The sequence below is a fragment of the Mesoplodon densirostris genome, chromosome 3 (assembly GCF_025265405.1).
Source record: "Mesoplodon densirostris isolate mMesDen1 chromosome 3, mMesDen1 primary haplotype, whole genome shotgun sequence".
In the NCBI taxonomy this organism is placed as follows: Eukaryota; Metazoa; Chordata; class Mammalia; order Artiodactyla; family Ziphiidae; genus Mesoplodon; species Mesoplodon densirostris.
The window spans coordinates 118,176,206-118,202,153 of NC_082663.1; the positions used below are offsets into that span (position 1 = coordinate 118,176,206).

General features: G+C 42.8%; 1 protein-coding gene and 1 long non-coding RNA gene across 2 annotated transcripts in view; one reads left to right on the top strand and one right to left on the bottom strand.

The window, feature by feature from the left end:
• Nucleotides 1-5,531, top strand: LOC132486367 (uncharacterized). Its single transcript, XR_009531482.1, has 3 exons — nt 1-100; nt 936-1,155; nt 2,546-5,531. It is a non-coding gene; the product is annotated as an uncharacterized LOC132486367 (long non-coding RNA).
• Nucleotides 5,532-10,648: 5,117 nt separating this feature from the next.
• Nucleotides 10,649-25,948, bottom strand: part of ETF1 (eukaryotic translation termination factor 1) — a 28,969-nt gene continuing 13,669 nt past the window's right edge. Inside the window, exons 3-11 of the mRNA XM_060093423.1 lie at nt 20,503-20,678; nt 19,986-20,125; nt 16,834-16,972; nt 16,312-16,502; nt 15,342-15,471; nt 14,656-14,811; nt 14,182-14,246; nt 13,225-13,372; nt 10,649-12,955 (exon numbers count right to left, since the gene is read on the bottom strand). Of these exons, the coding sequence (XP_059949406.1) occupies nt 12,873-12,955; nt 13,225-13,372; nt 14,182-14,246; nt 14,656-14,811; nt 15,342-15,471; nt 16,312-16,502; nt 16,834-16,972; nt 19,986-20,125; nt 20,503-20,678 (1,228 nt within the window). The 3' untranslated portion in view covers nt 10,649-12,872. The remainder of the gene's footprint in view (nt 12,956-13,224; nt 13,373-14,181; nt 14,247-14,655; nt 14,812-15,341; nt 15,472-16,311; nt 16,503-16,833; nt 16,973-19,985; nt 20,126-20,502; nt 20,679-25,948) is intronic.

The window sequence follows — 25,948 nt, forward strand, 5'->3', positions numbered from 1 at the left end:
CCTCCGGGTCTGCCCGCGCCCGGGAGCCGGCGGCCAGGGGACCCGCTGCCAAGGAGGGGGCGGCGGCGGGGCCGGGAACGCGCGGCCCGGCCTGGCTGAGGTAAACGCGGGACAGGCGGACTTGGGCGTCCCAAGAGGGTCTGAGGTTCCCACTGTCCCCACCGGTTTTATATTTTGTCCCACTCTTCCGCCTAATTCTCTAAGCGCAGCTGACTTTGCTGGAGTTCCTCCCTCGGCTCCCGGCCTGGGGCCTAAAGCCCCAAGCCTAAGCGTGCTGTGAGGGCCTGTCCTCGTTCGCCGCGCGCCTCCGCTAGCATTTTGCTAGTCGGTCTTCGGTATTTCCCTCGCCCTGCCTTCCTCCCTGCTTGCTGTTTCTCGCTCCTCCCTGCCTTTACTCAAGCTGTCCCTTCGGCCTGGAATGCCCTTCCCACACCATTGTGGTAGAACTGCTACTCACCCCTTACTTGTTTGAGGCCTCTGGCCATCTGGAAGTCCTTCCCACCCCACGGGTCTGGGATGCACTTAACACATCGGTTATTTATTGAGACTGCGATTCCATCTTACTCCTCTTCGCATTCCTGGTGCCTGGCTCAGTATGTGAGAGTTGTTATTATATCTGAGCGAGGGGAAAGAGGGAAAGGACCCTTTTGTCAGGATAGCCACAGTGCCTTTTCACCTTGGACAGGGGTCCCCGACTTTAGGTCCAGCCAACATTTTTACCTGCTACTCTCCCTGTGGTCTGGAGCTTCATGAGCCCCAGAACTCAACATGAATAGTTTGTGTGGAAAGTTGGAAGGTTGGGGTGGGGGAGACAGAGACGGGGCAGGTGTACACCTGCAGTGGCACTGTGGTCTGGAGTGGTGTCCACTGGGTGCCTCCACCACCCAGAATGGCTTCACTTGCTCAGCCTGACAGCTCCGGTTTATCCACTGCAGGAACCAGCAGGCCCCCACAGGCCCTCGTACAGTGCCTCCAGGGACTTAAACCTGCCGCAGCCATGTGATTACCCTGATCTTTCTGCTGGGAGATGAGCAAAGCTCGGAGAGGGACCAGATCTCAGCAGAGACCAAACCAGCAGCAGTTCCTGAACACCCACCCCCCAGTGCTTCCAGAAGTGCAACATGGACCAACCTGTGAGCATTTGCTCTTCCTCAGGTGAGGCAGGGAGATAGAAGCTCAGAGCTTGGGAGTAACAAGTAATATGCCAGGGAGGGGGCTTTTAGCACTAAGAAGCCTCTGGACTTGATCCAGAATAAAATCGCTCACAGACTTCCAGTCTCTGGTGGTAAGGACACACACACACTGCGAATAAGGCCAAAATAGAAGGAGTTTTGTCAGTCTCCCTGGTCTCAGGGAGTGCCTGTGAATTGGGTGCATGGAGAAGAGATGATCTCTAAGGCCCATGACTGAAGGTTCAGGGGTTACATTTTGGAAAGAAAACTGGGTCTGGGCCTGGGCTGCACACCCAGGGACTAGGACACCTCTGGACTTGTTCCTACCTAAGGCTGCAGGCCCCCAGTGGCCTCTTCTTTCCAGTTACGATCTGGGATTGTGGGTAATGTAGTCCAGTGGCCAGCTTCTCTGGGATGGTGGTTCTTGCCCTTACCTCATCTAGTCTCCTTACCCCTGCCAGCTACCACCCGCTTCTGCTCCAGGCTGAGGGCAGCACAGGGTGAGAAGGCGGTGCTTACTCGTTGCAGGGCTGGGAGATTCCCAGCTGGAAGTCAGCAAGCTATTTATAGCTGAACCTAGCAGAGGAGGAAGGCCTGAGAGAAGCTGGGGAGCTCCGGCAGCCTCCTCTCCAGCTACAGAATTTGCAGGAACCCCAGACCTCTGCTGGGCAGGCCTTGTGTTCACTTCTGGGTGAGAGGGCTTTGAGCCTGGGAAAATCCTATGGAGCAGTAGCGGTCCTGCGCTGCTCCCTGTCTTGAGAGACACAGATACTCCAGTGGCCCTGGGGCCCAGCTTTTAGGCCTCTGTATGGTGGGGATATTTGGAACCTGAGTATAGATAAGCTGAGACTTTTTGCAAAAAAAGCCAGTGTGACACCCAGTATGACAGTTGCCTAGAATTTCTTTGCATTTTTCTTCTCGTTGTTTTCCTGTGCTTGCCTCTTCAACCAAATTAAATTCTCTTTAAGGACAGGAACCAAACCTTCTCTTGCCAATGGCACCAACCCTGTCTTTATGCTATAATGAGTGATCTTGCCCAAAGAAAAAACAACCCTCCCTATCAAGACTAGGGGTGTGACTTTTGTTCCCCCACCCACCTAATCCTCTGCCAGTACCCTGTGCTTTTCCCATCGGAGCACTGAATCTTTGCTTGACTGGGTCCCTCACTAGATTAGGCATTCCGTGTTGACATGGATGACGTCTGTCCTGTTGACTATCATATCCCTATTACTTGCACAATAAACAATTGTTGAATGAATGACTATGAACCTATGATAGCTAATTCCTTAGATGGAGTATTTGATACATGCTTCATTGTCACAGCGTTTTACAAATTGGAAAACAGTTTCGGACATTTAAATGTCTTTCACCAGGACTTTCCGGGTAGCACAGTGGTTAAGAATCCACCTGCCAATGCAGGGGACACGGGTTCGATCCCTGGTCTCGGAAGATCCTACATGCCGAGGAGCAACTAAGCTCATGCGCCACAACTACTGAGCCTGTGCTCTAGAGCCTGCGTGCCACAACTACTGAGCCTGCACGCCCTAGAGCCCACGCACCAGAACTACTGAGCTCATGTGCTGCAACTACTGAAGCCCATGCGCTCTAGGGCCTGAGTGCCGCAACTGCCGAGCCCACATGCTGCAACTACTGAAACCTGCGCAGTAGTTGTGGCACACAGGCTTAGTTGCTCCACAAGAAGAGAGCCTGTGCTCCGCAACAAGAGAAGCCACCGCAATGAGAAGCCTGTGCACCTCAATGAAGAGTAGCCCCCGCTCACCGCAACTAAAGAAAGCCCGCACAGCAATGAAGACCCAACGCAGCCAAAAATTAAAAAAAAAAAAAATTCAAAAAAAAATTTTTTTTAATTGAAAAGAAATCTTTCACCAAGATCTTGATTAGTGGTAGAGCTGTTAGGAACTGGTGTCTGACTTCAGAGTAGCATTTAGCTGCGGTATGAGGCTGCCTGCATGCTGGCACCCAGTAGGTACCTCTGGTTCCCGAGTAGCGAAATGGGTGAGGTGGGTTAGATGAGATAGGCAGACATGGTCAAACTGGCGTGGCCCCATGATGTATCTGGTGCAGCCAGCCAGGAGAGCTGCCAAGGAATCCTCCTAAGAAGCTTAATGAGAAAGCCCTGCTCTGATCTGCCAGAGGGGAAGTCCTGACGCAGTGGCTATGGGCTATAGAGAGGGCAGACAGACTCTGAGCTCTGAGCAGCAGTGTTTGGGGGCTCCTTAGCTGTTATCAAGGACCTCCTGACTCTGAGTTCAGTAGATTTTTTTCAGTCTTCATCTTCCTTGAGTAATTCTCAGCAGCATTTGACTTGTAGGTGATCATCTCTTCTTGAAGGCCTCTCTTTCATTGCTTACACATTTTGATGTACAAGGCTCTATTTGGATATTAAGTGTTCCAGTACTTCAGGACTCAGCCTCATGCTCTCTTCTCAAACTGTACTGTGTCCAGAAGGATCTTTTTGAAAAACAAATCTGAATTTGTCACCCTTCTGCTTAAAACACCTCAGCGGCTTCTCCTATTCTTCAGAATAAAATTTCAAGTTCTCAGCAAGGCCTTTGAGTCTCAATCCAGTCTGCCCATGCTGGCCTCTTCTAGCTTCATCTTCCACCACATTCCCCTTTCATTCTCTGAGCTTCATCCACACTGCTCTCCACCTGCCTCAGCTGTACTCTGCCACCCCCTACATGTTCTCACTGCCTGGGATGCTCTTCCTCCTCTTTGCCTAGCTAACGTCTCCTGTGCTCAGTTAAAGCACCAGTGTCTTCAGAAAAGGTGACAGCCAGGTCAAAATGCCCTGTGACAGACACTTACCTGTGGCCCTCCCTCAGGTGTTAATTGCAATTGGGGTTTCATATTCACTGGAATAATGCATTGGAAGCTCAATGGCTGTGTCTCTTTTGCTCATGATTGCATTGTAGGGTTTAGCACAATGCTTGGCTGTAGTAGGCTGTAGGTATTTTATGTAACAAATGAAATAAAAGCTTAGTTTATTTAACAAAACACACTATTTAAACCTTGAAGAAACTGAAAAAGAAGTTAAGTATGGTCATGCAGCTAGTATATGGCAGAGTGGGACCTAGATATGGCTTCAGTGTCTGTGGTGTTAACCCCCTGCACTATGCTATCCCTCCACCTGTTAAGTACTTTCTGAAAGTAAAGAGAAATGGAAGAAGGGAGAAAGTATGTGAGAGAAAGAAAGGGACTTCCTCTCTCTCCACTCTAGAAATACAGAGTGGGAAATTAAGAATGAAATTACATTTCACCAAAAAGGACATATGAATGGCTGATGAGCACATGAAAAGATTATGAAAAGATTATGACTAATGTTGTTAGTCATAACATTAGTCATCAGGAAAATGAAAATCAAAACCAGAATGACACCAATGAACAATCTAAAAAGGAAATTAAGAAAATTCCATTTACAGTAGCATCCAAAATAATAGAATACCTAGGAATAAATTTAACCAAGGAAGTAAAAGATTTATACACAGAATACTACAAAACAAAAGAAATTAGAGACATAAATAAATGGAAAGACATCTTGTGTTTATGGATTAGAAGACTTAATATCTTTAAGATGGCAATACTACTGAAAGCAATTTGCAGATTCAGTGTGATCTCTATCAAAGTTCCAATGGCTTTTCTTTTTTGCAGAAATGGAAAAGTTGATCCTCATATTCATATAGAATTGCAAGGATCCCTCCCAGTACCTTAGTGTGTTCACCAACTGGAAGCTCTCTGAACTCCATAATTTAGGGATTTTTATGGAAGCACCATCATGTAGGCATTATTGATTAAATCATTGGCCATTGGTGATTTGATCTCAAGCCCCTCTCCCCTCTCGGGGTGGGGCTGAACCTTCCAACCCTGTAATCCTGGGGTTTTTTTGGCAAGCAGCCCCCCTCTTGAAACTATATGGGCATCTTGCTAGCATACAAAAGACACTCATCACTCCAGAGATTCCAGGGGTTTTAGAGAAGCTATGTACCAAGAACAGGAGATAAAGACCAAATATATATTTCTTACTGTATCACACTACTCAACAATAAAAAGCAGCAAACATGCAACAACATGGATGTATGTAAAAAATCCATCTAAGTGAAGGAAGCTAAGTGAAATAAACCTGATGTAAAAGACAACATATTGCACTATTCTAGTAACATGAAGTTTCTAGGAAAGTCAAAACCATAGAGACAGAAAGCAGATCATTGTTTGCCTAGGGTTGGGAGTGAGCAAGGATTGACTAAAGGGGTACAAAAGACCTTTCTGAGAGATGGACACTGGATTGTGTAATGTTGGCACAACTCTACGAATTTATTTCAAAAAAATCACCAAGCTATACTTACAGTGGGTTAATTTTATAGTTTGTAAATTATACCTCAATAAAGCTGTTAATAAATAATCAAGAACAAAAGTGATAGCAGGGTGAAAAAAGTGTCCTAAAATCTGAATGGTTTCCTGGCCTTTGGGTCAAGTCAGGACCAGCACATCTGCCTTTCCAAACTCACCTTTCACCTCTCCAGGCTGACCCTGGCTCACCAGGCAGCTTGGCCATCCCCAGATGAAGTAGGGGTGCCCTCCCCTCATCCTCTAATACTCCTCACTTTTATTGTCATTCTTGCTGTCTCCCCTGCTGGAGTGTAAGTGCTGAAGGGCAGGGACAGTGACTGTTTTTCACCACTGTATCCCAGCATCTTGCACAGGGCCCAGTACACAGGAAATGTCTCTAAATGCTTGCTGAATGAAAGAATGAGACCAGAGTTAACCCAAGCACAATGTAAGGAATAGAGGTGGCAATGAGCTATGTCTGTGGAAACAGAGTCTGGAGGAGACTGAGTTTCTGAGGGCCTTTGCTCAGCTCCCCAGGGAAGAGCAGAGCCCCTTCCTTGCCATCTCTCTCTAGAATCCAAGTTTGACGGGGGTGTGAGGGAGGGCCTCTAGCCCTGAGCACAGGAATGCAACTCCTCTTCCTCAGGTGACATCCTGTCCTATTACAAATAGAGTCCCCCTTTGCAGGCCCTCCAGTAGGAATTGTGATATGAGGTGACTGGTCCATCTCACTCCTCAGCCTAGCCTGGGAATATATTGGGTTGGCCAAAAAGTTCATTTGGTTTTAGGCAAGAATAAAAGACACATTTTTCATTTTCACCAAGAACTGTATTAAACAATGTATTCCTTAACCAAACGAACTTTTGGGCCAACCCAATACTTAGGTCCGGACAGCCATATAACTTGGGGCAGGCATTCCAGCATCAGGCCCTGATTTCTCCTCGTTCTCAAGCCTGGCTCCCACCTCCCTTCCCCCATGTAGCAGAATATTCCTGCATCTTGCCTTTACCTCAGAAGATCCTTGCCATTCCCGTTTGCAGGGCCTCTCTCGTAAGTTTCCACCCTCTTTTCCTGATCTCCAGACCTCCTTGAAAATGGGTTTGCCCCCTAGGTTTCCTTTGGGTTAGGATGAAGAACCAAGCAGAAGAGGCTGAGCCCAGGCAGGGTATCTCACCCAAGTGGAAGAGCCGGAAGTCTGACTGTAAGGGAAACCTAGATGGGGCTAATATGGAACCTTGGGGCCTGGAGAAGCAAGTTAATCTACACACTCAAGCCAACCCTGACTCACAGGGAAGTGACTTCAAAACAACTTTCATAACTCCACCTGGATGTTGGCCACCTTTCCCCTCCCAGCTCTGTCTTTGGCTTCAGGCCACTCCCTTACTCTCTCTGATCCTCCCTTTTCTCATCTCTAACAAGGGGGAGAAGGGGCTTAGATGAAGAATAACAAGATCCTCCATGTGTTAAGAGTACTGAATTTGGAGTTGTAATATCAGCTGCTCATGTTGGCTCTTGTCATCTGCTGCATGAACATGACAGGTCATTGTGCTGCTCTGTGGGCTTCAGCTTTCCTATTCCTAATTAGGGGATTGGAATAGTAAGGTCCAGGGCCCTTGTAAGTGCTAAAATTATGATTCCTTAAGAAGTGAAAGTATGGGGCAACAGAAGGGTGTGGCTGTAGATAAACGAGTAGAGTCTGAATGCACTTGTCCTTTCTGTGAATGGGTTTTAGGCTTTGAGATACAGCTTTCCCTTCTTCCCATCACCCCCTTGGTTGCTCAGTGAGCCAGGGGTCAAGGGTCCCCCAAGAAGCCCTGTTCTTCATACTGTCTCATCTCACCTAACACTGGTCCAGCTCCAAAGCTGATTTCATCTCTGAGGTGTGTGACCAACAGCACTCCTCTCCTGGTACTGCCTCTGCTCACTTCCTTCCAGTCTGGGCCCAATTCCCAGGCTCAGCCCCCTCGCCCCTCTGGCTGACTCAGTAGGGATTTCTCCTCAGCTGCACACCCTGCAGCAGGATAAACTCTTCTAGATGCTGATCTCTGAGTCAAACCCAAATTCTGAGTAAAAACCAAACTTGAATGAAGAATCAAACTAAAGTTGTGTTTTAGATACCTTGTGAATCAGTTAGAACCTAAACACTCATTATATCACACTGTTCTATAATGGGCATTCATGATGACCCTAAAATGTTAAATGATGCTTTTACGTTTTTCTTCCATATTTCTGAAATTTCAAAAATTCCCTTAGTGAATGTCTCATTTTAAACTCCCAATACTTCAGTGTATATTTCCTAAGAAAAAGGGTATTCTCTTACGTAACCACATATAGTTATCAAGTTCAGGAGATTTAACATTGATACAATACTTTTATCCGTAGTCCACATTCCAATTTCATTAATTGCCCTACTGACAACGTGTTTTTAAGAGTAGGGGCAGATGCCATAGTCGCTGAGAAATTCAGTTATGTGTGTACATTCTTCTTTGAAGATGCTGGATAAATTATAGGGATCCTCTAGAGTCCAAGGGAGCTCCTTTTATGCATTCTCAACGGTGGCTGTGGGCTAAGCTGGGCTGATCAGTCAAAAGGTGTGTGTCCTGGGGGAAGGACATAACTTCTAGATGGATGCTTTCCAGTTGCGTTGCACTCCAAGTTGTTGGTTGTCTCTGAAGGGCACAAAGGTTGGTGAGGTGAGTCGACTTGTCTTCTTAGCAGTACCAGCACCTGTTCTCTTCTTGAGCGAGGAACGACCTGTATTTGCATTGACTTTGGAACCACATGGGCAGATATACAGCAGTATGTAGCACATTGCTTTTCTAAGGATTAAATGAGATGATGCATGTGACATGGCACCTTGCCTGCTGGATTGTACCCGTCCAACAAATGTTAGTGATTGTCGTTATTTTTCAGATGGGTAGGTTGAAGCCCAGATTGAGACTCCTGTTTCTCCTCTCTGTTCGCTCATCCCTACTTCCTTTGGTAGTTTCCCTTCTCCATATAGCCAAATTTTAAAGGTCAGCAAGCTGTCCCAGTCACCTCTTAATGCTTGTCAGAAATCTCCCCACCAGAAGCAACTTTCTTCCACAACCAGTATCCTTAACTCTAGCACCACCTCGTGGTTACCAGTGCAAACTCACCCAGGTCACTTCCTGAGGACCAAGGTTAGGATCATCTCCCATCTGAGTGAGCCCTTGCTAAGTGCCAGGCATTGCACTATGTATTTTACGTGACTTATTATTGCATTTAATCTTTACCACAGTCCTTATGGAGTAGGCATTGTTACAGGTAGGGAAATTGCTACTCAGAGACATGGGCAAAGTCTTACTGGCAGGATCTCTTTTCGAGTCAGATGTCAGATCTCCTGCTCACCATTATATCCTGATAGCTTTACAGCTGGAAAGACTCTTTAGATTCAAAGTCATCCTTACACTGATAGGGAGACCGAGGGCTAGGAAGGGACTTACCTGAAATCAGAAGTCCAGCTAATGGCAGAGACAGAACCAGAGATGTTTGTCCCAAGAGCTGGCTCTTTGTCCTGGGCTCTTAACCCCAGGATGAGCTTGCCAAGCAATTTCAGACTCTGCCTGAAGCAGAGTTCCCAGACACGTTTGAAGCTTATTGTCAGAGAACCCTGGAGATAAATGATCTTCACATATACTTCTAGTGCCAGTTATTCAGCCATACCCTTAATAACTTTGGCACCCATTGCTTCCACACTTCTTGGCTGGTCAGTTCCTATGTCCCTGAGAGGCACAGTCCCATCAGGGTGGGACTTGGCAGGTAGGAGTCCCAGCAGGCGCTCACTCAAATTGGCAACAAGGGAGAAGCTGGCATGAAGCTTAAATTCCACCTTGAATACACTGTGCCTGTCTGGGAGCACCATGGCATGAGAACTGGAGCCAGAGAACAAAAGATGGCAAGTGCTGCAGGCCCAGACAGGCAAGCACAACAGCCCACATAATCGGCACTACTGTGCTGCCTTCTAACTTTTGATTTCAAACAGCAGCTAGGAATGCATCAGGAGAAAAAACTACCTCCACCATGCATGGGGCATGTCTGCCCCTTCCCATAGGGTTTCAAGTCTATCATCTAAGTCAGATGAGAAACTGGGCAAAAGTATGCTGAAAAAGCAAAGTGACACAATAGGTTCCCTTACTGGTCAACTTTGTTAAAAACATTGACTTCTTAAATTTGGAGAAATTAAATCACATACCACCTTGATACTTCAACTAGGCTTCCTAAGCTACCAAATAGAAGGAGCTCTAAGTACCTCCACTTTTGGGGAAAACAAATGAAACAAAAATCCTCTTCTGTTTTGATACAGCCTAGAAGCCCTGCTCCACTGAGCCAGCCTCTGACTTGCTCTTGAATGAGGTTATTGCTCTCCTACCCAGTGCCAGGTATGCAAGATCAAGGTGGGGAGACTTAGTTTCTGCTCTTCATCTGGACCATTCTATTGACTCAAACGAAAGCATATGTAGTAAGAGAATCAACTTTGGAATTAGGCCTGTGATAAAATTTGGCTTCACCACTAAAGAGCTGCTACTTAACCTCTTTTGGCCTGTTTTATTATAAAATGGGAAGCACGAGCTACCTCCATTGAATGTTGAGGTAACATGGCATAACACCTTTTCTTAAAAAAGGGCAAGTTGGGCTTCCCTGGTGGCACAGTGGTTGAGAGTCCGCCTGCCGATGCAGGGGACGTGGGTTTGCGACCCGGTCCGGGAAGATCCCACATGCCGTGGAGTGGCTGGGCCCGTGAGCCGTGGCCACTAAGCCTGCACGTCCGGAGCGGGAGAGGCCACAACAGTGAGAGGCCCGCGTACCGCAAAAAAAAAAAAAAGGCAAGTTTCCCTTGAGGATGCATGTAGAATAGAATAAGATACAAATTAGTTTGGCCCTAGCAACTGGAATCTCTCCGCTGGTGTTAACACTGGGATCATGACCTCAGATGATACCCTTTGCATATACCCTTCTATAGGCAAATGTAGCCAAAGACAACTAAATGTAAGGCTGAAAAGTTAGTAACTATGATGAAACTGACATGTGCCTTAGCTCACTCACTGTTCTCCACGGTTCAGACCTTTCTGAGGAACAGTCCTAAAGAATCTCAAGCACACAAAGTATATTCTTAAATATGGTTTAATACTCTTCTCCATTTCTGTACATCACAACACCAAGATTTTGCTGCTTAGGATCTCTCCGTAGAGGCTATAGAATGCAAAGGCTACGGTTTTCACCCCCTCTTATTTATGTGTTTGTATGTGTAAGTGTAATACATATCAGTATATATTGATACACACATCAATATATAATGCAATATATATCACCAAAGAGAACACATTGATTAAAGAAATACAAAAATTTGGCATCATTTCCAAACTTAAATAGTAAAAATAAAAACTACAAAAGGAGCTGCATACCCTAAATGTATCATGTGAAACAACAAGCATATTCAAAAATGTAAATTTACATCCAATTTCTCTGGTCTTGTCATATCACATTAGACCCATTTACAATGGCAAAACCCTAAGGTACTGCTGTGAAGAGAGCATGTTTGCTTGCTCTTGGGTGTTCTGCAAACAAACAGCAGAGCCCAAAGCAAAAGCCTGCTCTGGTGAAGCCTCCCGCGTTGGTGAATACCAAAGAATTGACTCTTCTCACTGGGGGTTGAGACATCAGGTTATACATAGATAGTCATTTGGACCTCAGAGTACAGTGTGAGAACCAGAAGCTTTACATTTAAGACATACTCCCTTCATTCAAGTGAAACAGGATTATTGGAACGATAGGCAGGTCTGTAACCTGGGAACAAGGAGCTGGTTCAGACCAATAAAGCTACGAGTGACTGAGTCAAGTCAGTGAAGAACAGCAGTCAGGCACTAAAGTGTTAAAAGTACCCAATTTGAAAACCAAATGCACCCCACTACCCTAGCAGTGTGGGATGATACCAATTGACTTTTAAAACCTTTGGTCCTTCAAAGTCCATTTGGTATACTTTTTTCCATTGCTACCACTGGGCACGTCCTATACACTTTGTTCACTGTCACCACCTCAGGCACGCCATGACCTTGCATGTCAGCTGGGGTCAAGTCCGATTTACAGCCCAGCTGTGAAGCATAAGCTTCAGGTTTTCAGGCCCATTTTTGGATCCAACGTGGTTAAGTCCTTGGTGCCAGAAGCTGTGTCCCATCCCTTCCCACCCCTGCCCTTCCCACCCTCCTCCCATAATTTCTCCTATGAGAGGTGCTTGTAAGTCCCATATTTGAAACAGATGCTTCAACCCCACCAGGAGGTCAGGGGTTTACAATTACATGCACAGTCATACATGTCTTGTCTGTTGTTCCTGTGAAAACCTTGCAGTTCATTTTTAAAATATCAAAACATTCACATAATCTCATGCCATCCAACACAAGGAAAACATGACCACCTCCCTTTTGCCAAGGACAGACCCAAGCAAAATAAAATGTTCTTTAAATTTCTTTGCTTCGACTTAAATTGCATGTTTTATTTCTCCCAATCCCAGCAATAGCACAGAAGCCCCATCATATCCATCCCAAACTGGTTTCTAGTATGCAAGATTATGCAAACCCTTGTCAAAGCAATTGATGCTAAGGGCTCCCAAACCCCGGGCACAAATGCGCCTGCAAAACAGATGGAAGGAAACAGAGCACTAGCCCAAATGCTTCATGTGTCAGTTTATCTTTGCAATGCAGTCTGCATCCTTGAAACCCACAGTCTGGAGGGGAGGGGTAGTGTGAGGGAGTGAAGTTGAAACTGCCTCCTATTAGCTCACCCTTTCAACATTAAACAGAGACCAAGAGAGAAATGGTTCCAACATTTCACCACATATATTTCTTCTTATGCAGTCTAAGCTGAGAATGCCATGTAAATGGGTCACTGCGAAATGCAGCAATTTAATTTTTCTCCAATCAAAATAAGAAACAAACCAGTATGATCTCATTTCTATTAACTTTTGAAGGTTTACAGCAGTTAAAGTATTTTGCTTCTATGTATGAAGGTTAAAAAAATCTTTTTTTTTCATAAAATACAAGAGCAACCAATTTCACCATCAAGTAAAAGTAAAAACTGGGATTCTTTTTTAAATTAGTCCGAAGTGGCATTTAGGAACTTAGTTGTAGGCTGCTGCGCTGACACCATGACAAACCAAAGTGTAGGGTTGGGTCTGGTTTTTGTTTCGGTTTTCTTTTCAATATCCAATGCTCATGGACTAAGTTCTGGAAATGTTCCAATTGTAAGGCAGGGATCTGTTTGGATTCCACCACGGGTATGCTCCTTGGGTTGGATGCTGGAGGGTGAGGCACGTTTTGCCGGACCCATGTCGACTACCTAGTAGTCATCAAGGTCAAAAAATTCATCATCTCCTCCTTGGTATTCCATTCCCTGGAAATCTACTCGGTACCGCAAGATACCTGGGGAAACAAACAAACAGTCAATAGCTGTGGTTCACAGAACTGGGGATGGGGAGCATGTTCACTCTATTAAGGGAAGCCCAATCCCCTTGCAGAATTACAGAAAGCAAAGAGATGATAAAAAGTGGTCCCAACCAAGGAACCTGCAGCCATGTGCTGCCTCAGTGGATGATGAGCACACCTCACCTGAAGTTAACGTTATTTTGGGATAGCCAGGAAAAGGCTGTGGCCTGAGACCCTGGCTATTAGTTTTCTGATTTGCTACTCACCTCCAATTCCACCAAATCCTTTCACAAACTGGGATCCTTCTTGTGACTTATCTGTGACAATTTCCAATGTAGCTCCAAATTTTTTATAGTTGTTAGCAAACCACTCCAGCAGGGGCATGCTCTCAATCAGCTCATGTTCTTGTCCTGTCTGCAGGGGCAGCCACGAGATACAGAAACAATGGGATTAGGATATATCAAGACAGGAACGCTTGCTCCCTTGCCTGCCAACATTCTCCTTGTCCCTGTCATTATATCTATGTGTGTGAAACTGTAAGTGAATTACGGTTTCTGGTGAAATAATTGCAACAGCACAGAAATTCTGATTACTTCAAACAACATTCCAACCCAGGCTCTAGCCTCAATAATGAAATGTTAACACACACTTGGCAGTTTTTCAGCTTATGGTTCCTCCTGTTGTCTCTAGAAGTCAGGCTGTTATAAAGTGTCTCTAGGCAGCACTCATTCAACAGCCAAGAAGAGACACGCCAGAACTGCTTTCTGAAGCAGCCTTATAAAAACCAAAGTCCTTCAACTCAGAACTTGAAGAAGCTACCAATTAAAAGGGACCTGTGCTGAGCAGGTAACACTTGAAGCTGTGGTGATGCAGTTAGGCCAAACCTGTAGAACCTGCTTTAGTAGAAGAGCTGGTAAAGTAAATGAAGAAAGCAGCACAGATTTCGAAGTGCAGGAGAGGAACTATTTAATTAATCTTCCTCTCAAACATTTTTCAAGTATGAGAATGTTTTCTTTAAAAATAAGGAACCAGGGTAACCATGACCTGGCCTCCTTCTTTGGAATCAGATCAGTATGTGGCATACAGGAGCTGACCACCTCCCAGTACTCCCCACTGCCAGCAAGAATGAGGTTTGGTTTTCCAAGGCTGATGCTACTCTGTGCTGCCAGGGCTCTAACATGGATTTATGTTTCCTTGTGTGTATCACCAAACCAATCACATACCTCTTTGTCTGTAAAATGAGATTTATCCTTCTCTTGTTCTGGAGTTAGGTAGAGAATTTTCTCCTCTGCAGCATTGGGGAAAAAAGAATGTGTTAACCTGCTTCTCATATACTAAGAGGTTTAAGTTCCATGAGATGAATCAGGTTAGATGAAAGAGCTCCTGAACTCATTCTAGCAACCTTCTTTTCATAAGAACATTAGTCAGCATGCAATGAATGAATGTCTACCAGGTACACTGCTCCTATCATAAGGAAACACCAAAGATATTTAAGATATAGCCCTTGTCCTCAAAAAATTTAACAGCCTTAGGTAGACATTTATCAGTTCAATTGGATACAGACTGAAAGACTGGGGAACATGGTATAGATCTGCCTTTTGATTGCTCCTGATATCAGCCACCTTTCCCAAATCTCCCTCCCAGGCTTCTTGAATACACAGGTCAGTAGTAGTCATCTTATTTTCTAATTCTCATACCTTCTGTGCCTTGGCAATGAAGAACATATCTCATTATATCCAGATTTTCATAGACTATTAGAATCTCTACAGCTCCCATTTCTAAAGCCTTTAGTGTATCTTCAACTCCAAAACAGTACTTGCCCGTGTCCTGGCTGATTTCATCAAAGTATCGCCCTGTGGTTAGGGACAGGTCATTAAGAACATATATTAAGGTTTCTTTTGTAGATACAGACCTTCTTACTCAAAATCAGGAAGAGAAAAAAGTCAACTTAAAAATGAGTAAGTGCCAAATGTCAGTGAAAAATCACACTGCTAGTTGAGGCTCCAGAAAATGACTCTGAAGAGGTAACAGTTGGGACAAATACACAATCATTTGGAAATGTGTGTCAAATTAGAAACACAGCCAAACAATGGCCCCATTAATTTTTAATTTGAGCTCTCTATTCATCACTCTATTACAAAGGATAATTAATATGGGAAATCTAACTGAAGTTTGGTTCCTATTGCCAAAAACAGTAGAAAAACAAACATTTATTAGACTTAACAACTAAAGAAAGATTAATGATTCCACTGAGGAGGACTTAAATTAAAATGCTAAATCTTCCTTTTACCTTTTCAGTGTTTTGTTTCATACATATAATCATATACATACACATATACATACAAAAACATTTCACAGTAAGTAAGTTGCATTTCACTGATACCTATTAACTTCTTCTCTTGAATGAACTTCACGTTGGAGAGGACTTCAGTAGATAACTCAATAGCTTGGTTGAATCCATTTTCACCACCATAAGATATATCAACTAATTTTAAAACTTTTGATTGCAACCTCTGACACAATTAAAAAAAATTTAAAAAGCACATCATTAGTACTTCAAAACACCCTTACCAAGACCCATTACCTTTTAATGGCATGCAAAACTAGCAACATGATCAGTGAAGCCTCAAGAGGAGGGGAAAGAGCCCAATTTACTCATGAATAGGTCTCACTGAAGAACACTGCCAGGATAAACTTCCTTAGCCAATGATATCACACATTCTATCAGACCTATCAAAGCCTAACTCATTAAACACAAACAAAGTATCTTGTGAAGGAAAGGAGGAACTATTGGTTCCTGCTATGTAAGGTGGTAGAGTATATAAGACAGCTTCTTCAGTGAGCCTTCTACTGTAATGCTACTACCCCACACCAGAAGAACACCTTGGGAATGTGTTATGGCCAGCCCAAGTCATAAACCAATAGAGCTTTCTGGATTAAACGCTTTAGGCTTAATCAGCTCTGTCATATTGCTGAGAGGTTCACTGCTTTACTCACCTCCAAGAATAAGTCAGAAAAAGACAGGAAAAACCAGTCCTAGTTTCTTTGAAATCAAACTCCATTTTAAAGCCAATTATGGCAACCCACTAAAACCAGGGGCCAACATAGGGTCCAGAAAGATACTATCCAAAAAATGGCTGATTTCAAAAGAAAAAAAGCCCAGAAAGACATGGGGGAATATCTCCTAATATAATATTCCTAATAATACACATGGAATTTTGTCCACTCAGAGCTAGGTTTTTAACAGAATTTTTCACTGTAAAAGTAAAAAAGATGTGCATGTCCCGGCACTCAGAGAACTCAACTACTTTCACCTAGAAACTTACATAAAGGAGCATCTACTTCTCACTTACCTGATCAAACATATCAGATTGACTTAGTTCAGTTTTAAAGTCAGCTGATCCAGCTAAAACAAGACCAGCCACATTCACTTTGTCCCCAGAAATAAACAGCTGCACAGCAGTCTCAGCTACTTTCCGAACATAGTTATGTCGCTTTTCCATTCTTAAACGGGCAAAACGCAAGGCTGACTGACCTCCTCTACCTTTGACAAAGAAAAGTGGTGAGAGAAAAAGTCAATTATTAAAACGTACAAGATGCCTTGCTAATTAAAAAGTAACTATATAATCATGCTATTCCCCAAGAAAAGGAGAAAGAGGAAATCACTATTCCCTTAACTTAAATGTTTGGTATAAGCTATTACTACTGGCTTTCACAGAGTGACCATTAATTCTCTAGTCAAAAGAGCCACAAGCACCAATGAGTCATTGCATGATGCTTCTCCCATCATCTGGATTTACTTTCCCCTATTATACAATTTGCTTCTTTAATGTCAGACACAAAGCAAAGGTGCTCATGTTCTCTTCCTAGATTACCATGTTTCTTTGGGAGATCCACGGTGAATTTGTGCAGAACTTCTCTTGTATTTCCTTGGAGTGTGCCAAAAAGTGCACCACTACCATCTATTACAATGAAGCCAAACTTGCTATCATCTGAAAGTAGTGCTGTAAGAGCCTGAAAAGCAAACACAGGTACCACACAATAAACCTCAAAGCTCTGCTAAAGTCAAGACAAAAATCCAAAAGGACATATGCAAGCCCTCTCCACTCACTCGTATGAGTACTACAGAAAAACCATTTCATGAAGTAATTTATAGACTTCAGCTATAAATATGTAACTCATATGGACAAATTTGAACCATATGCAGGAGAAAACCAACAATATCAATGTGAAGCCTTTTTACAAAGCTGACCTAGGCACAGGAATGCAAAACTAATACAGAGTTACAGGGCTCAAATTCTTCCTAGGTCCTTGATTTTAAACTGATGATGGTCTAGGGAACATAACGTTCAAATTCAAAGTCTAACCTCCAAAAGTTGACTCTCTGTTACCATTAATAACCCCAGCATTAATAGGCGGTATTCACTATGGCAAATAAGAGTATCTTGTAAATCAACTCTAGAGTAGTACTCACTGAGTACAAAACCCAGCAACAGTCTATAAAAAGATCTAATTTTTAAATGTTTCATTTAACTATGTCTTGAGTATCATTAATGATATCAGGACCTAAAACTCAATTTTATATTGAAGGTACTACAGGTAGTAATTCTGAATTTTTAGGGGGAAAATCCTCCTTCTGGGTTAGCATTATATCATTGTATTTCTGCCTCCTGAAAGAGAAAATATTTAAATAGTCCTCGGACCTATATAGATGGGCAAGACTTTACATGATGGAGTTTAAATTCTATAGACTTGGTGGATGACTAATTACTAGGTGGCAGCCTCTTTAGCACTAAGAAATTATTACCCATACCATTTAACTGAGGAAGAAAATAGCTCCTTCAGGAATTGACTGGAAAGCAGATTAATCACTAAGAATCACCCTTTTACCAAAGCACACCTGATAATTAGCATTAAGACATGAATATTGGGCTTCCCTGGTGGCACAGTGGTTAAGAATCTGCCTGCCAATGCAGGGGAACATGGATTCGAGCCCTGGTCTGGGAAGATCCCACATGCTGCGGAGCAACTAAGCCCGTGTGACACAACTACTGAGCCTGTGCACCTAGAGCCCGTGCTCCACAACAAGAGAAGCCACTGCAATGAGAAGCTTGCACACCGCAACGAAGAGGAGCCCCCGCTCGCTGCAACTAGAGAAATGAAAGCCTGCACACAGCAATGAAGACCCAACGCAGCCAAAAATAAATTTATAAACCAAAGCAATACAAAACAAAAATAAAACAAAACGAAGTGTTGGTGGATATTTAAAAAAAAAAGACATGAATATTGCCCACGTTAAAAATTTTGCCTTATCCCAATAACCTCTGATAAGCAGCTTGATTAATTTAGGTTTTTAACAAGCCTGCTCATCAGGGAATAGACTTATCCCTCATAAGAATGTATAAATATCCCAATTAAACACGACATAAGTTGTATTGTTCAGTATGCCACATTCGTATGTAGTTATTGACATACACGTTAAAGCCAAAATAAATAAAGCTAGCACGATGAAATGGTGTCTTGGAAGAGGAGTTAAGGTTTAGAAAAACCTTAAGGTTTTTAAACCTTAAAGTTTTCAACCTTAAAGTTAAGGTTTAGAAGCTAACTTAATAAGTAAGCTAAAACTAGGTAACATGAGTACCAGGTACTATTTAAATCAACAAGATTTAAAATCTGCTTTCATCAAACCAGGCAACAGTTAAGTGGGAGAGGGTGGCAAAGAACTTCTCCAATGAAGCTTTTGCCAGAAGGAGGCTGTGATAGCCAAGAGAAAATCAGTCTCCACCATCTATGCAACCACTCAAGATCTGACTGGAACTGAACTTCCTGTCAAGTTAGCAAAATCATCCATTGTAAACTGTGTCGACAAATGTCAGTTCTAATTCCACTGTAGAGGTTTCCCCCTAGGTTGATGAAAGGCAAGAGACTGAACTAGGAGCCAGCTGTGAATTCCTGATTGTTCTACTGTTGACTGATTTAGGTCACTCTAATGAGGTTTCCTTTCCACCCTTAATGTTCATCATATTATGGCAGCTCTGTCACTCAAAAGTTTTATGGGGGGGGGGGAAGCTCTTATGGACCTGCTAATAAAGATTTTACAATTTGTGAGCTGAAAACTAAGCGAGAAATGTAGGCAAGTATCATGGATACATAGGGAGACATGGAGATCAGGTAACCAATTATTCCTTTGCTTCTAATTAGTTCTTCAAACCCAGCTTAGCACTTTCCTCAAACATGCTGAATGATATCATTCAGTGCCATAATAATTAAAAAAAAAAAAAAAAAAGCCATCCGTGTAAAATGGCACAATTAAAACAGACTGGCAATTCCTGAAATGGTTAAACAGTTACCATATGACCCAGAAATTCCACTCCTAGGTATATACCTGCCCCCAATGAAAACATATGGACATACAAAAACTTGTACATGTATGGTCAAAGCACTATTATTTTTTATTTTTTTTTTTTTTTTGCGGTACGCGGGCCTCTCACTGTTGTGGCCTCTCCCGTTGCGGAGCACAGGCTCCGGACGCGCAGGCTCAGTGGCCATGGCTCACGGGCCCAGCCGCTCCACGGCATGTGGGATCCTCCTGGACCGGGGCACGAACCCGTGTCCCCTGCATTGGCAGGCGGACTCTCAACCATTGCGCCACCAGGGAAGCCCCAAAGCACTATTATTCATAACAAACAGTAGAAACAACACATTCATTAAATGATGTTAAGTAAGTAAAATGTGGCAAATATTATTTGGTAATAAAAAGGAATGAAGCGCAATACATGCCACAACATGGATGAATCTTGAAAACGTGCTAAGTGAAAGAAGCTAGGCACAAAAGGCCACCCATTCTATCATTCCATTTATATTGAAATGCCCAGTGCAAGCAAATCCACAGAGATAGAAAATAGATTAGGGTAGGCTAGAGCTGAGAGATCTTGGGGTGTGGGGGTAGGGAGGGAGGACTGGGAATGACTGCTAATGAGTATGGGGTTTCTTTCGGGGTAATGAAAATATTCGATGAACTTCTTACCTCTGTATGGAATTTGTTGTCACACAAATACAATGAAGTATTAATTGGTTTAAAAGGTTCAAAGTCAATGTTGACTTTCTTTTCTTTTCCTTCTTCTGTTACAATTGTACCACAGTAAACAACCAGGCCATTTGGAGGTACTGCAAAGAACACAAACAATTTCTCTACTTATATCCACACCTAATTTTCCTCAATTAATAGAAAATGTTCCCACAGCCTGTTGTTCCTGCCCCTCATAATTTAAATAAAGTGGAAATATCTGTAAATCTCTCAGGCAGATTTCTCTCCCTAATTTTGAAACTTGAGATGTTTTAAAAAGGAGAATTTATTATTTTAAGTACAGTGAATACTACTTAACTTCCAAAAAGTAACTTGGGGGAAAAAAAGACCAAAGAGACAATGCTTATGGCTGGGTGAAGAAAACACTAGTGACGGAAAGCATCATGGCAGGATCAAAGTGGAAAATACAACCAAGACAAACAAAGCAGAGGAGGTAAATGATCAAGCTCCAGATTACCTTTGTTATAAAGTTTGAGTCTTTGTTGTACAGATGTAATGGCTCCCAGGACTGAAAGGCGGTTTACTCGTGACTTAATGTTAGATGCAGTTCCAAACTCATCTGCTAACATTTTTGCCACTCGTGAAATCTGATCTTTGGGAGGAATGATCAATGATATCATGCTTGTGCCATTGCTGTCGAAGAAAGCATAGCATTAGAGGTTTAAGTACCATATAAGTAAAGAGTTATCATTAATAAAGGGAGTTAAAAGTGAGACGCCCCTAAAATAGTAGAAATAAATCACTCTCAAGGTGACCATGAAGGTAGGGGCTACGCCACTGTAATCAAAGTATACCCAGAGCTAGGAATTGTGTTCAGAATACGGTAGGTGCTCCAAAAACAAACATATGTAGAACAATGGAACAGAATTGAGAGCCCAGAAATAAACCCACACACACCTACAGTCAATCTTTGACAAAGAGGCAAGAATATACAACGGAGAAAAGACAGTCTCTTCAGCAAGCGGTGTTGGGAAAGCTGGGCAGCCGCCTGTAAATCAGTGAAGTTATAACACCCCCACACACCATACACAAAAATAAACTCAAGATGCTTAAAGACTTAAATACAAGACATGACACCATAGAGCTCCTAGAACATAAGACAAAACATTTTCAGACATAAATCATACCAGTGTTTTCTTAGGTCAGTCTCCCAAGGCAATAGAAATAAAAGCAAAAATAAACAAATGGGACCTAATCAAGCTTGTAAACTTTTGCACAGCAAAGAAACCATAAACAAAACAAAAAGACAACCTACTGAATACGAGAAAATATTTGCAAACGATGAGACTGACAAGGGCTTAATTTCCAAAGTATACAAACAACTCATACAACTCAATAACAAAAAACAAACAACCCAATCAAAAAATGGGCAGAAGACCTAAATAGACATTTCATGAAAAGATGCTCAACATTGCTAATTATCAGAGTAACGCACATCAAAATTACAATGAGGTATCACCTCACAACAGTCAGAATGGCTATCATCAAAAAGTTTACAAATAACAAATGGTAGAAAGGGTGTAGAGAAAAGGGAACCCTCCCTACACTGTTGGTGGGAATGTAAAATGGTGCAGCCACTATGGAAAACAGTAATGGAGGTTCCTTAAAAAACTAAAAATATAACTACCATATGATCCAGCAATCTCACTCCTGGGCATATATCCAGAGAAAACTCGAAAATTTGAAACGATAAATGCACCCCAATGTTCACAGCAGCACTATTTACAATAACCAAGACATGGAAGCAACCTAAATGTCCATCGACAGATGAATGGATAAAGATGTGGTAAACACACACACACACACACACACACGAATACTACTCAGCCATTAAAAAGAATGAAATAATGCTATCTGCAGCAAAATGGATGGACCTAGAGACTATCATACTAAGTGAAATCAGACAGAGACAAATACCATATGATATCACATGTGGAATCTAAAAATATGACGCAAATGAACTTATTTACAAAACAGAAAGAGACTCACAGACATAGAGAACAAACTTATGGTTACCAAAGGAGAAAGCGGGTGGGGGAGGGATAAAGAGGGTGGGTGGAGGAGTTTGTGATTAGCAAATACAAACTAGTATATATAAAGTAAACAACAAGGTCCCACTATATAGCACAGGCAACTATATTCAATATCCTGTAATAAAACCATAATGGAAAAGAATATGAAAATATGTATGTGTAACTGACTCTCTCTGCTGTACATCAGTTTGATTTACAATCAACTATACTTCAATTAAAAAAAAGAATATGGTAGTTGCTCAATTATTTGAATATTAGTTATGTAATATGTAAAGAAGTAACGCACTTTAAGGGGTTCTTGGGAAACACCTCATTCCCCAAGGAATGAAGAGAGAAGCTTTGATAAGGGTGTGACAACAGGCTGGAGTTTGACCTTGAGTCTACGGCAGAGGCTTGGAATCTGGTGGTTCTTCAGAGGATGATGCCATCATAGGATGGTGCAACAAATCTTTCCAAAGTCTAGATGAAATACCAATTTAATAGCCTGGTCCCTCCCTTTAAAATTCCTGGTGGTCCAGTGGTAAAGAATCCGCCTTCCAGTGCAGGGGACATGGGTTCGATCCCTGGTCGGGGAACTAAGACCCACATGCTGCAGTGCAACTAAGCTGCGCACCACAACTACTGAGCTCGGGCGCCTCAACGAGAGAGCTGGCGTGCTGCAAAACTACAGAGCCCACGCGGCACAACTAGAGAAAGAAAAAAAACCCCACATGCCACAACAAGAGAGAAGCCCGTGAGCCACAAGGAAGAGCCCACACTGCAAAGATCCTGCATGCTGCAACTAAGACCCAACGCAGCCAAAAAAATAAATAAGTATTAAAAATTAATAAATAAAATTCCAGGCTCACCACGAAAATTTATAATCACTAATTTAGCACCGTAAGTATCCTTATAATGGGAAATGAGAGCCTTGGAATCACACAATGTCACACTCACACACACACACCTCTCTCTCTCTAAATAAATGTATCTCTAAATATATTTTACATATTAATAACTTTTGAGTTTGATTAAAAAGAGCAATGTGGGCTTCCATGGTGGCTCAGTGGTTGAGAGTCCGCCTGCCGATGCAGGGGACACGGGTTCGTACCCCAGTCCGGGAAGATCCCACATGCCGCGGAGCGGCTGCGCCTGTGAGCCATGGCTGCTGGGCCTGCGTGTCCGGAGCCTGTGCTCCGCAATGGGAGAGGCCACAACAGTGAGAGGCCCGTGTACCACAAAAAAAAAAAAAAAAAAAAAAAAGTAATTCACTGAAAGTCTGATCAACTCTGGGTACTCAAGCAAATTCAAGTTTCTACAACTAAAAACCAGGACTAAACCCTGACCTATGGAGGACATCCCAAAGGCCTTGTCACATGGGAGGTCCCTTATGAGCAGCCACCAGCCTCGCTCTTACCTTAATACTGATGCCAGCAACATATCTTTTTTACCTGGACATTCTCAAGATACTTACTAGCACCACCAGTTAAGAAATACCTCATTAGGGCTTCCCTGGTGGCGCAGTGGTTGAGAGTCCGCCTGCCAACGCAGGGGACACGGGTTCATGCCCCGGTCTGGGAAGATCCCATATGCCGCGGAGTGGCTAGGCCCGTGAGCCATGGCCTCTGAGCCTGCGCGTCCGGAGCCTGTGCTCCACAACACTGAGAGGCCTGCGTACCGCAAAAAAAAAAAAAAAAAAAAAAAAACAACCTCATTTCAATATTCCTAGTTCTCCTTGAAGCAAACATAAAACTACATTATCAGGCTTCCCTGGTGGCGCAGTGGTTAAAAATTCGCCTGCCAATGCAGGGGACACAGGTTGAGCCCTTGTCTGGGAAGATCCCTCATGCCACGGAGCAACTAAGCCCGTGTGCCACAACTACTGAGCCCACGCGCCTAGAGCCCGTGCTCCACAACGAGAAGCCACCACAATGAGAAGCCGGCACACCGTAAAGGAGTGCCCGCTCGCCACAGCTACAGAAAGCCCACACGCAGCAACGAAGACCCAATGCAGCCAAAAATAAAACAATTAAAACAATCCTATGATAAACCATAATGAAAAGAGTATAAAAAAAAGAATGTATATATGTATAACTGATCACTTTGCTGTAAAGCAGAAATTAACACAACACTGTAAACTATACTTCAATAAAAAAAATAAATAAATTGAGCCAATTTATGTTTTGAAGGCAAAAGCTGATGATATGAGCCAAAGCATGTTAAGAAATGTGATTATCATTTTACAGACTGTTTCTACATGATACTTAATGAGTCTGTAGGGAAGTTACTTCCTGAGATTCTTATAGATCATGCCCCTAAAGGTTATGACAAGTTTAATCATTACAAGTATTAGTGTCATAATGAAATGGGTGGGGGTTTTCTTTAGATAAATTGGGAGGACTGCCAGAAACACCTAAACTTTCCCCTAATCACCAAGAGTGTGTTGTGTAATCTCACATATCCAGTGTCTGGTGGAAGCTGGCAAGAAAAAGAAATTAGAAAGATGGGTACAGTGTTAAGTCAAATGGGCTTATGTGCTAAGTGGCATAAGAAAGAAGGGAAGAGACAGTGAGGGGAACAACATCAAAAAGTAGAGAAAACCCCTAACATTAGCTTTGTAACTATAGGTGTTTAAAATCTGGAAGTGTCTGGAAAGTATCTTTCTAGAGTAAAATTAACTTCACAAATGTGCACCTTGGTACCAGCATTGGAAAGGGATCTCATTTACACAAGACCCTGCCCTTTGAAAGTTTTCTCCTAGTGGTAAATTCCTCAAGTCCCTTAGTCAGACAAGTTTTCTGTAGAAGGAGACAAGCTGGCTATCAAGCTCTTCCACTATCAAAATGGTTGCTCTCAGATTGTCAGCTAATGTTCCGTCTCCGAAACCGGCACTGTTTCTGTTGGGGTATCTACTCCAAATCTAGAAGGCTGGTTCACAACCTTTGTGATACTTCCCCCAACGAACTACAAGTCAATTAATGACAGTACATGGTAAAGGATGGTGTTTGCTCTGTTGCCACCCCTTGGATAGAGGAGCAAATATTCTAGCCAAACCAGAGAATCAAACAAATTTATGATAAGCAGCTTTAGTTGTTACCACAAACACAAGGAAAATGATCATTAAAAAAAGCTGCTTCCAAGATACACTTCATGTAAGATAAAGCATATCCACACACCACACCTGACCCATAGTTTCTTCACCTATATAAATGTATATCTACTTCCATTATTTAAATCACCTAAAACTTCAAATACAGTACTGACAAACCAGACTGATTCGGAACAATCCCTTGCTCATGCACACACACATTTACACTAAGTCAGATGTATCGCTCTCATACAACTGTACCTGTGGCCATGTTCCAGTTTCTAAATTAGAAAAAGAATCAAATGAAACAAACTTGTATCTTCTATTACAAAAAAAGAAAAGTGATCTTTACAGTCAGTGAGTATGCTCTGGGTCCTATTTTTCAGCTATCAAATGTAACAAACTGCTTTACTTCCAATATTTATCTTGCTAGGTTCCTGAAGAGGAATTTCCAAAAAACTTTTGGATAATTCCTTCTGGAGTTCTGCTAAATCTTATAGGCCAAAGAGGAGAAAAGGAGTTTGCTTTATCTAGGAGGGGCTGGAAAAATTGGGCAAGTAAATTTAACTTCAAACTTGTTCCAGGTTGTAGGTGCCACCTGTATAATATGAAAATACACAAGGTAGGGAAAAAAGAAGACAGGTTAAGTTGCAATATGGGCTTCACTGGCTTGTATTTGTTTTCAGACGAACAATTCTCAAAAGAGCATATTTCTCTACCCTGGGGCTTTTGGAATCTTTAGGGACTAAGGGAGTTAGTTACTTCTCAAAAGAAGGGCTCAGTTTTAAAAAGTTCATGTGCTC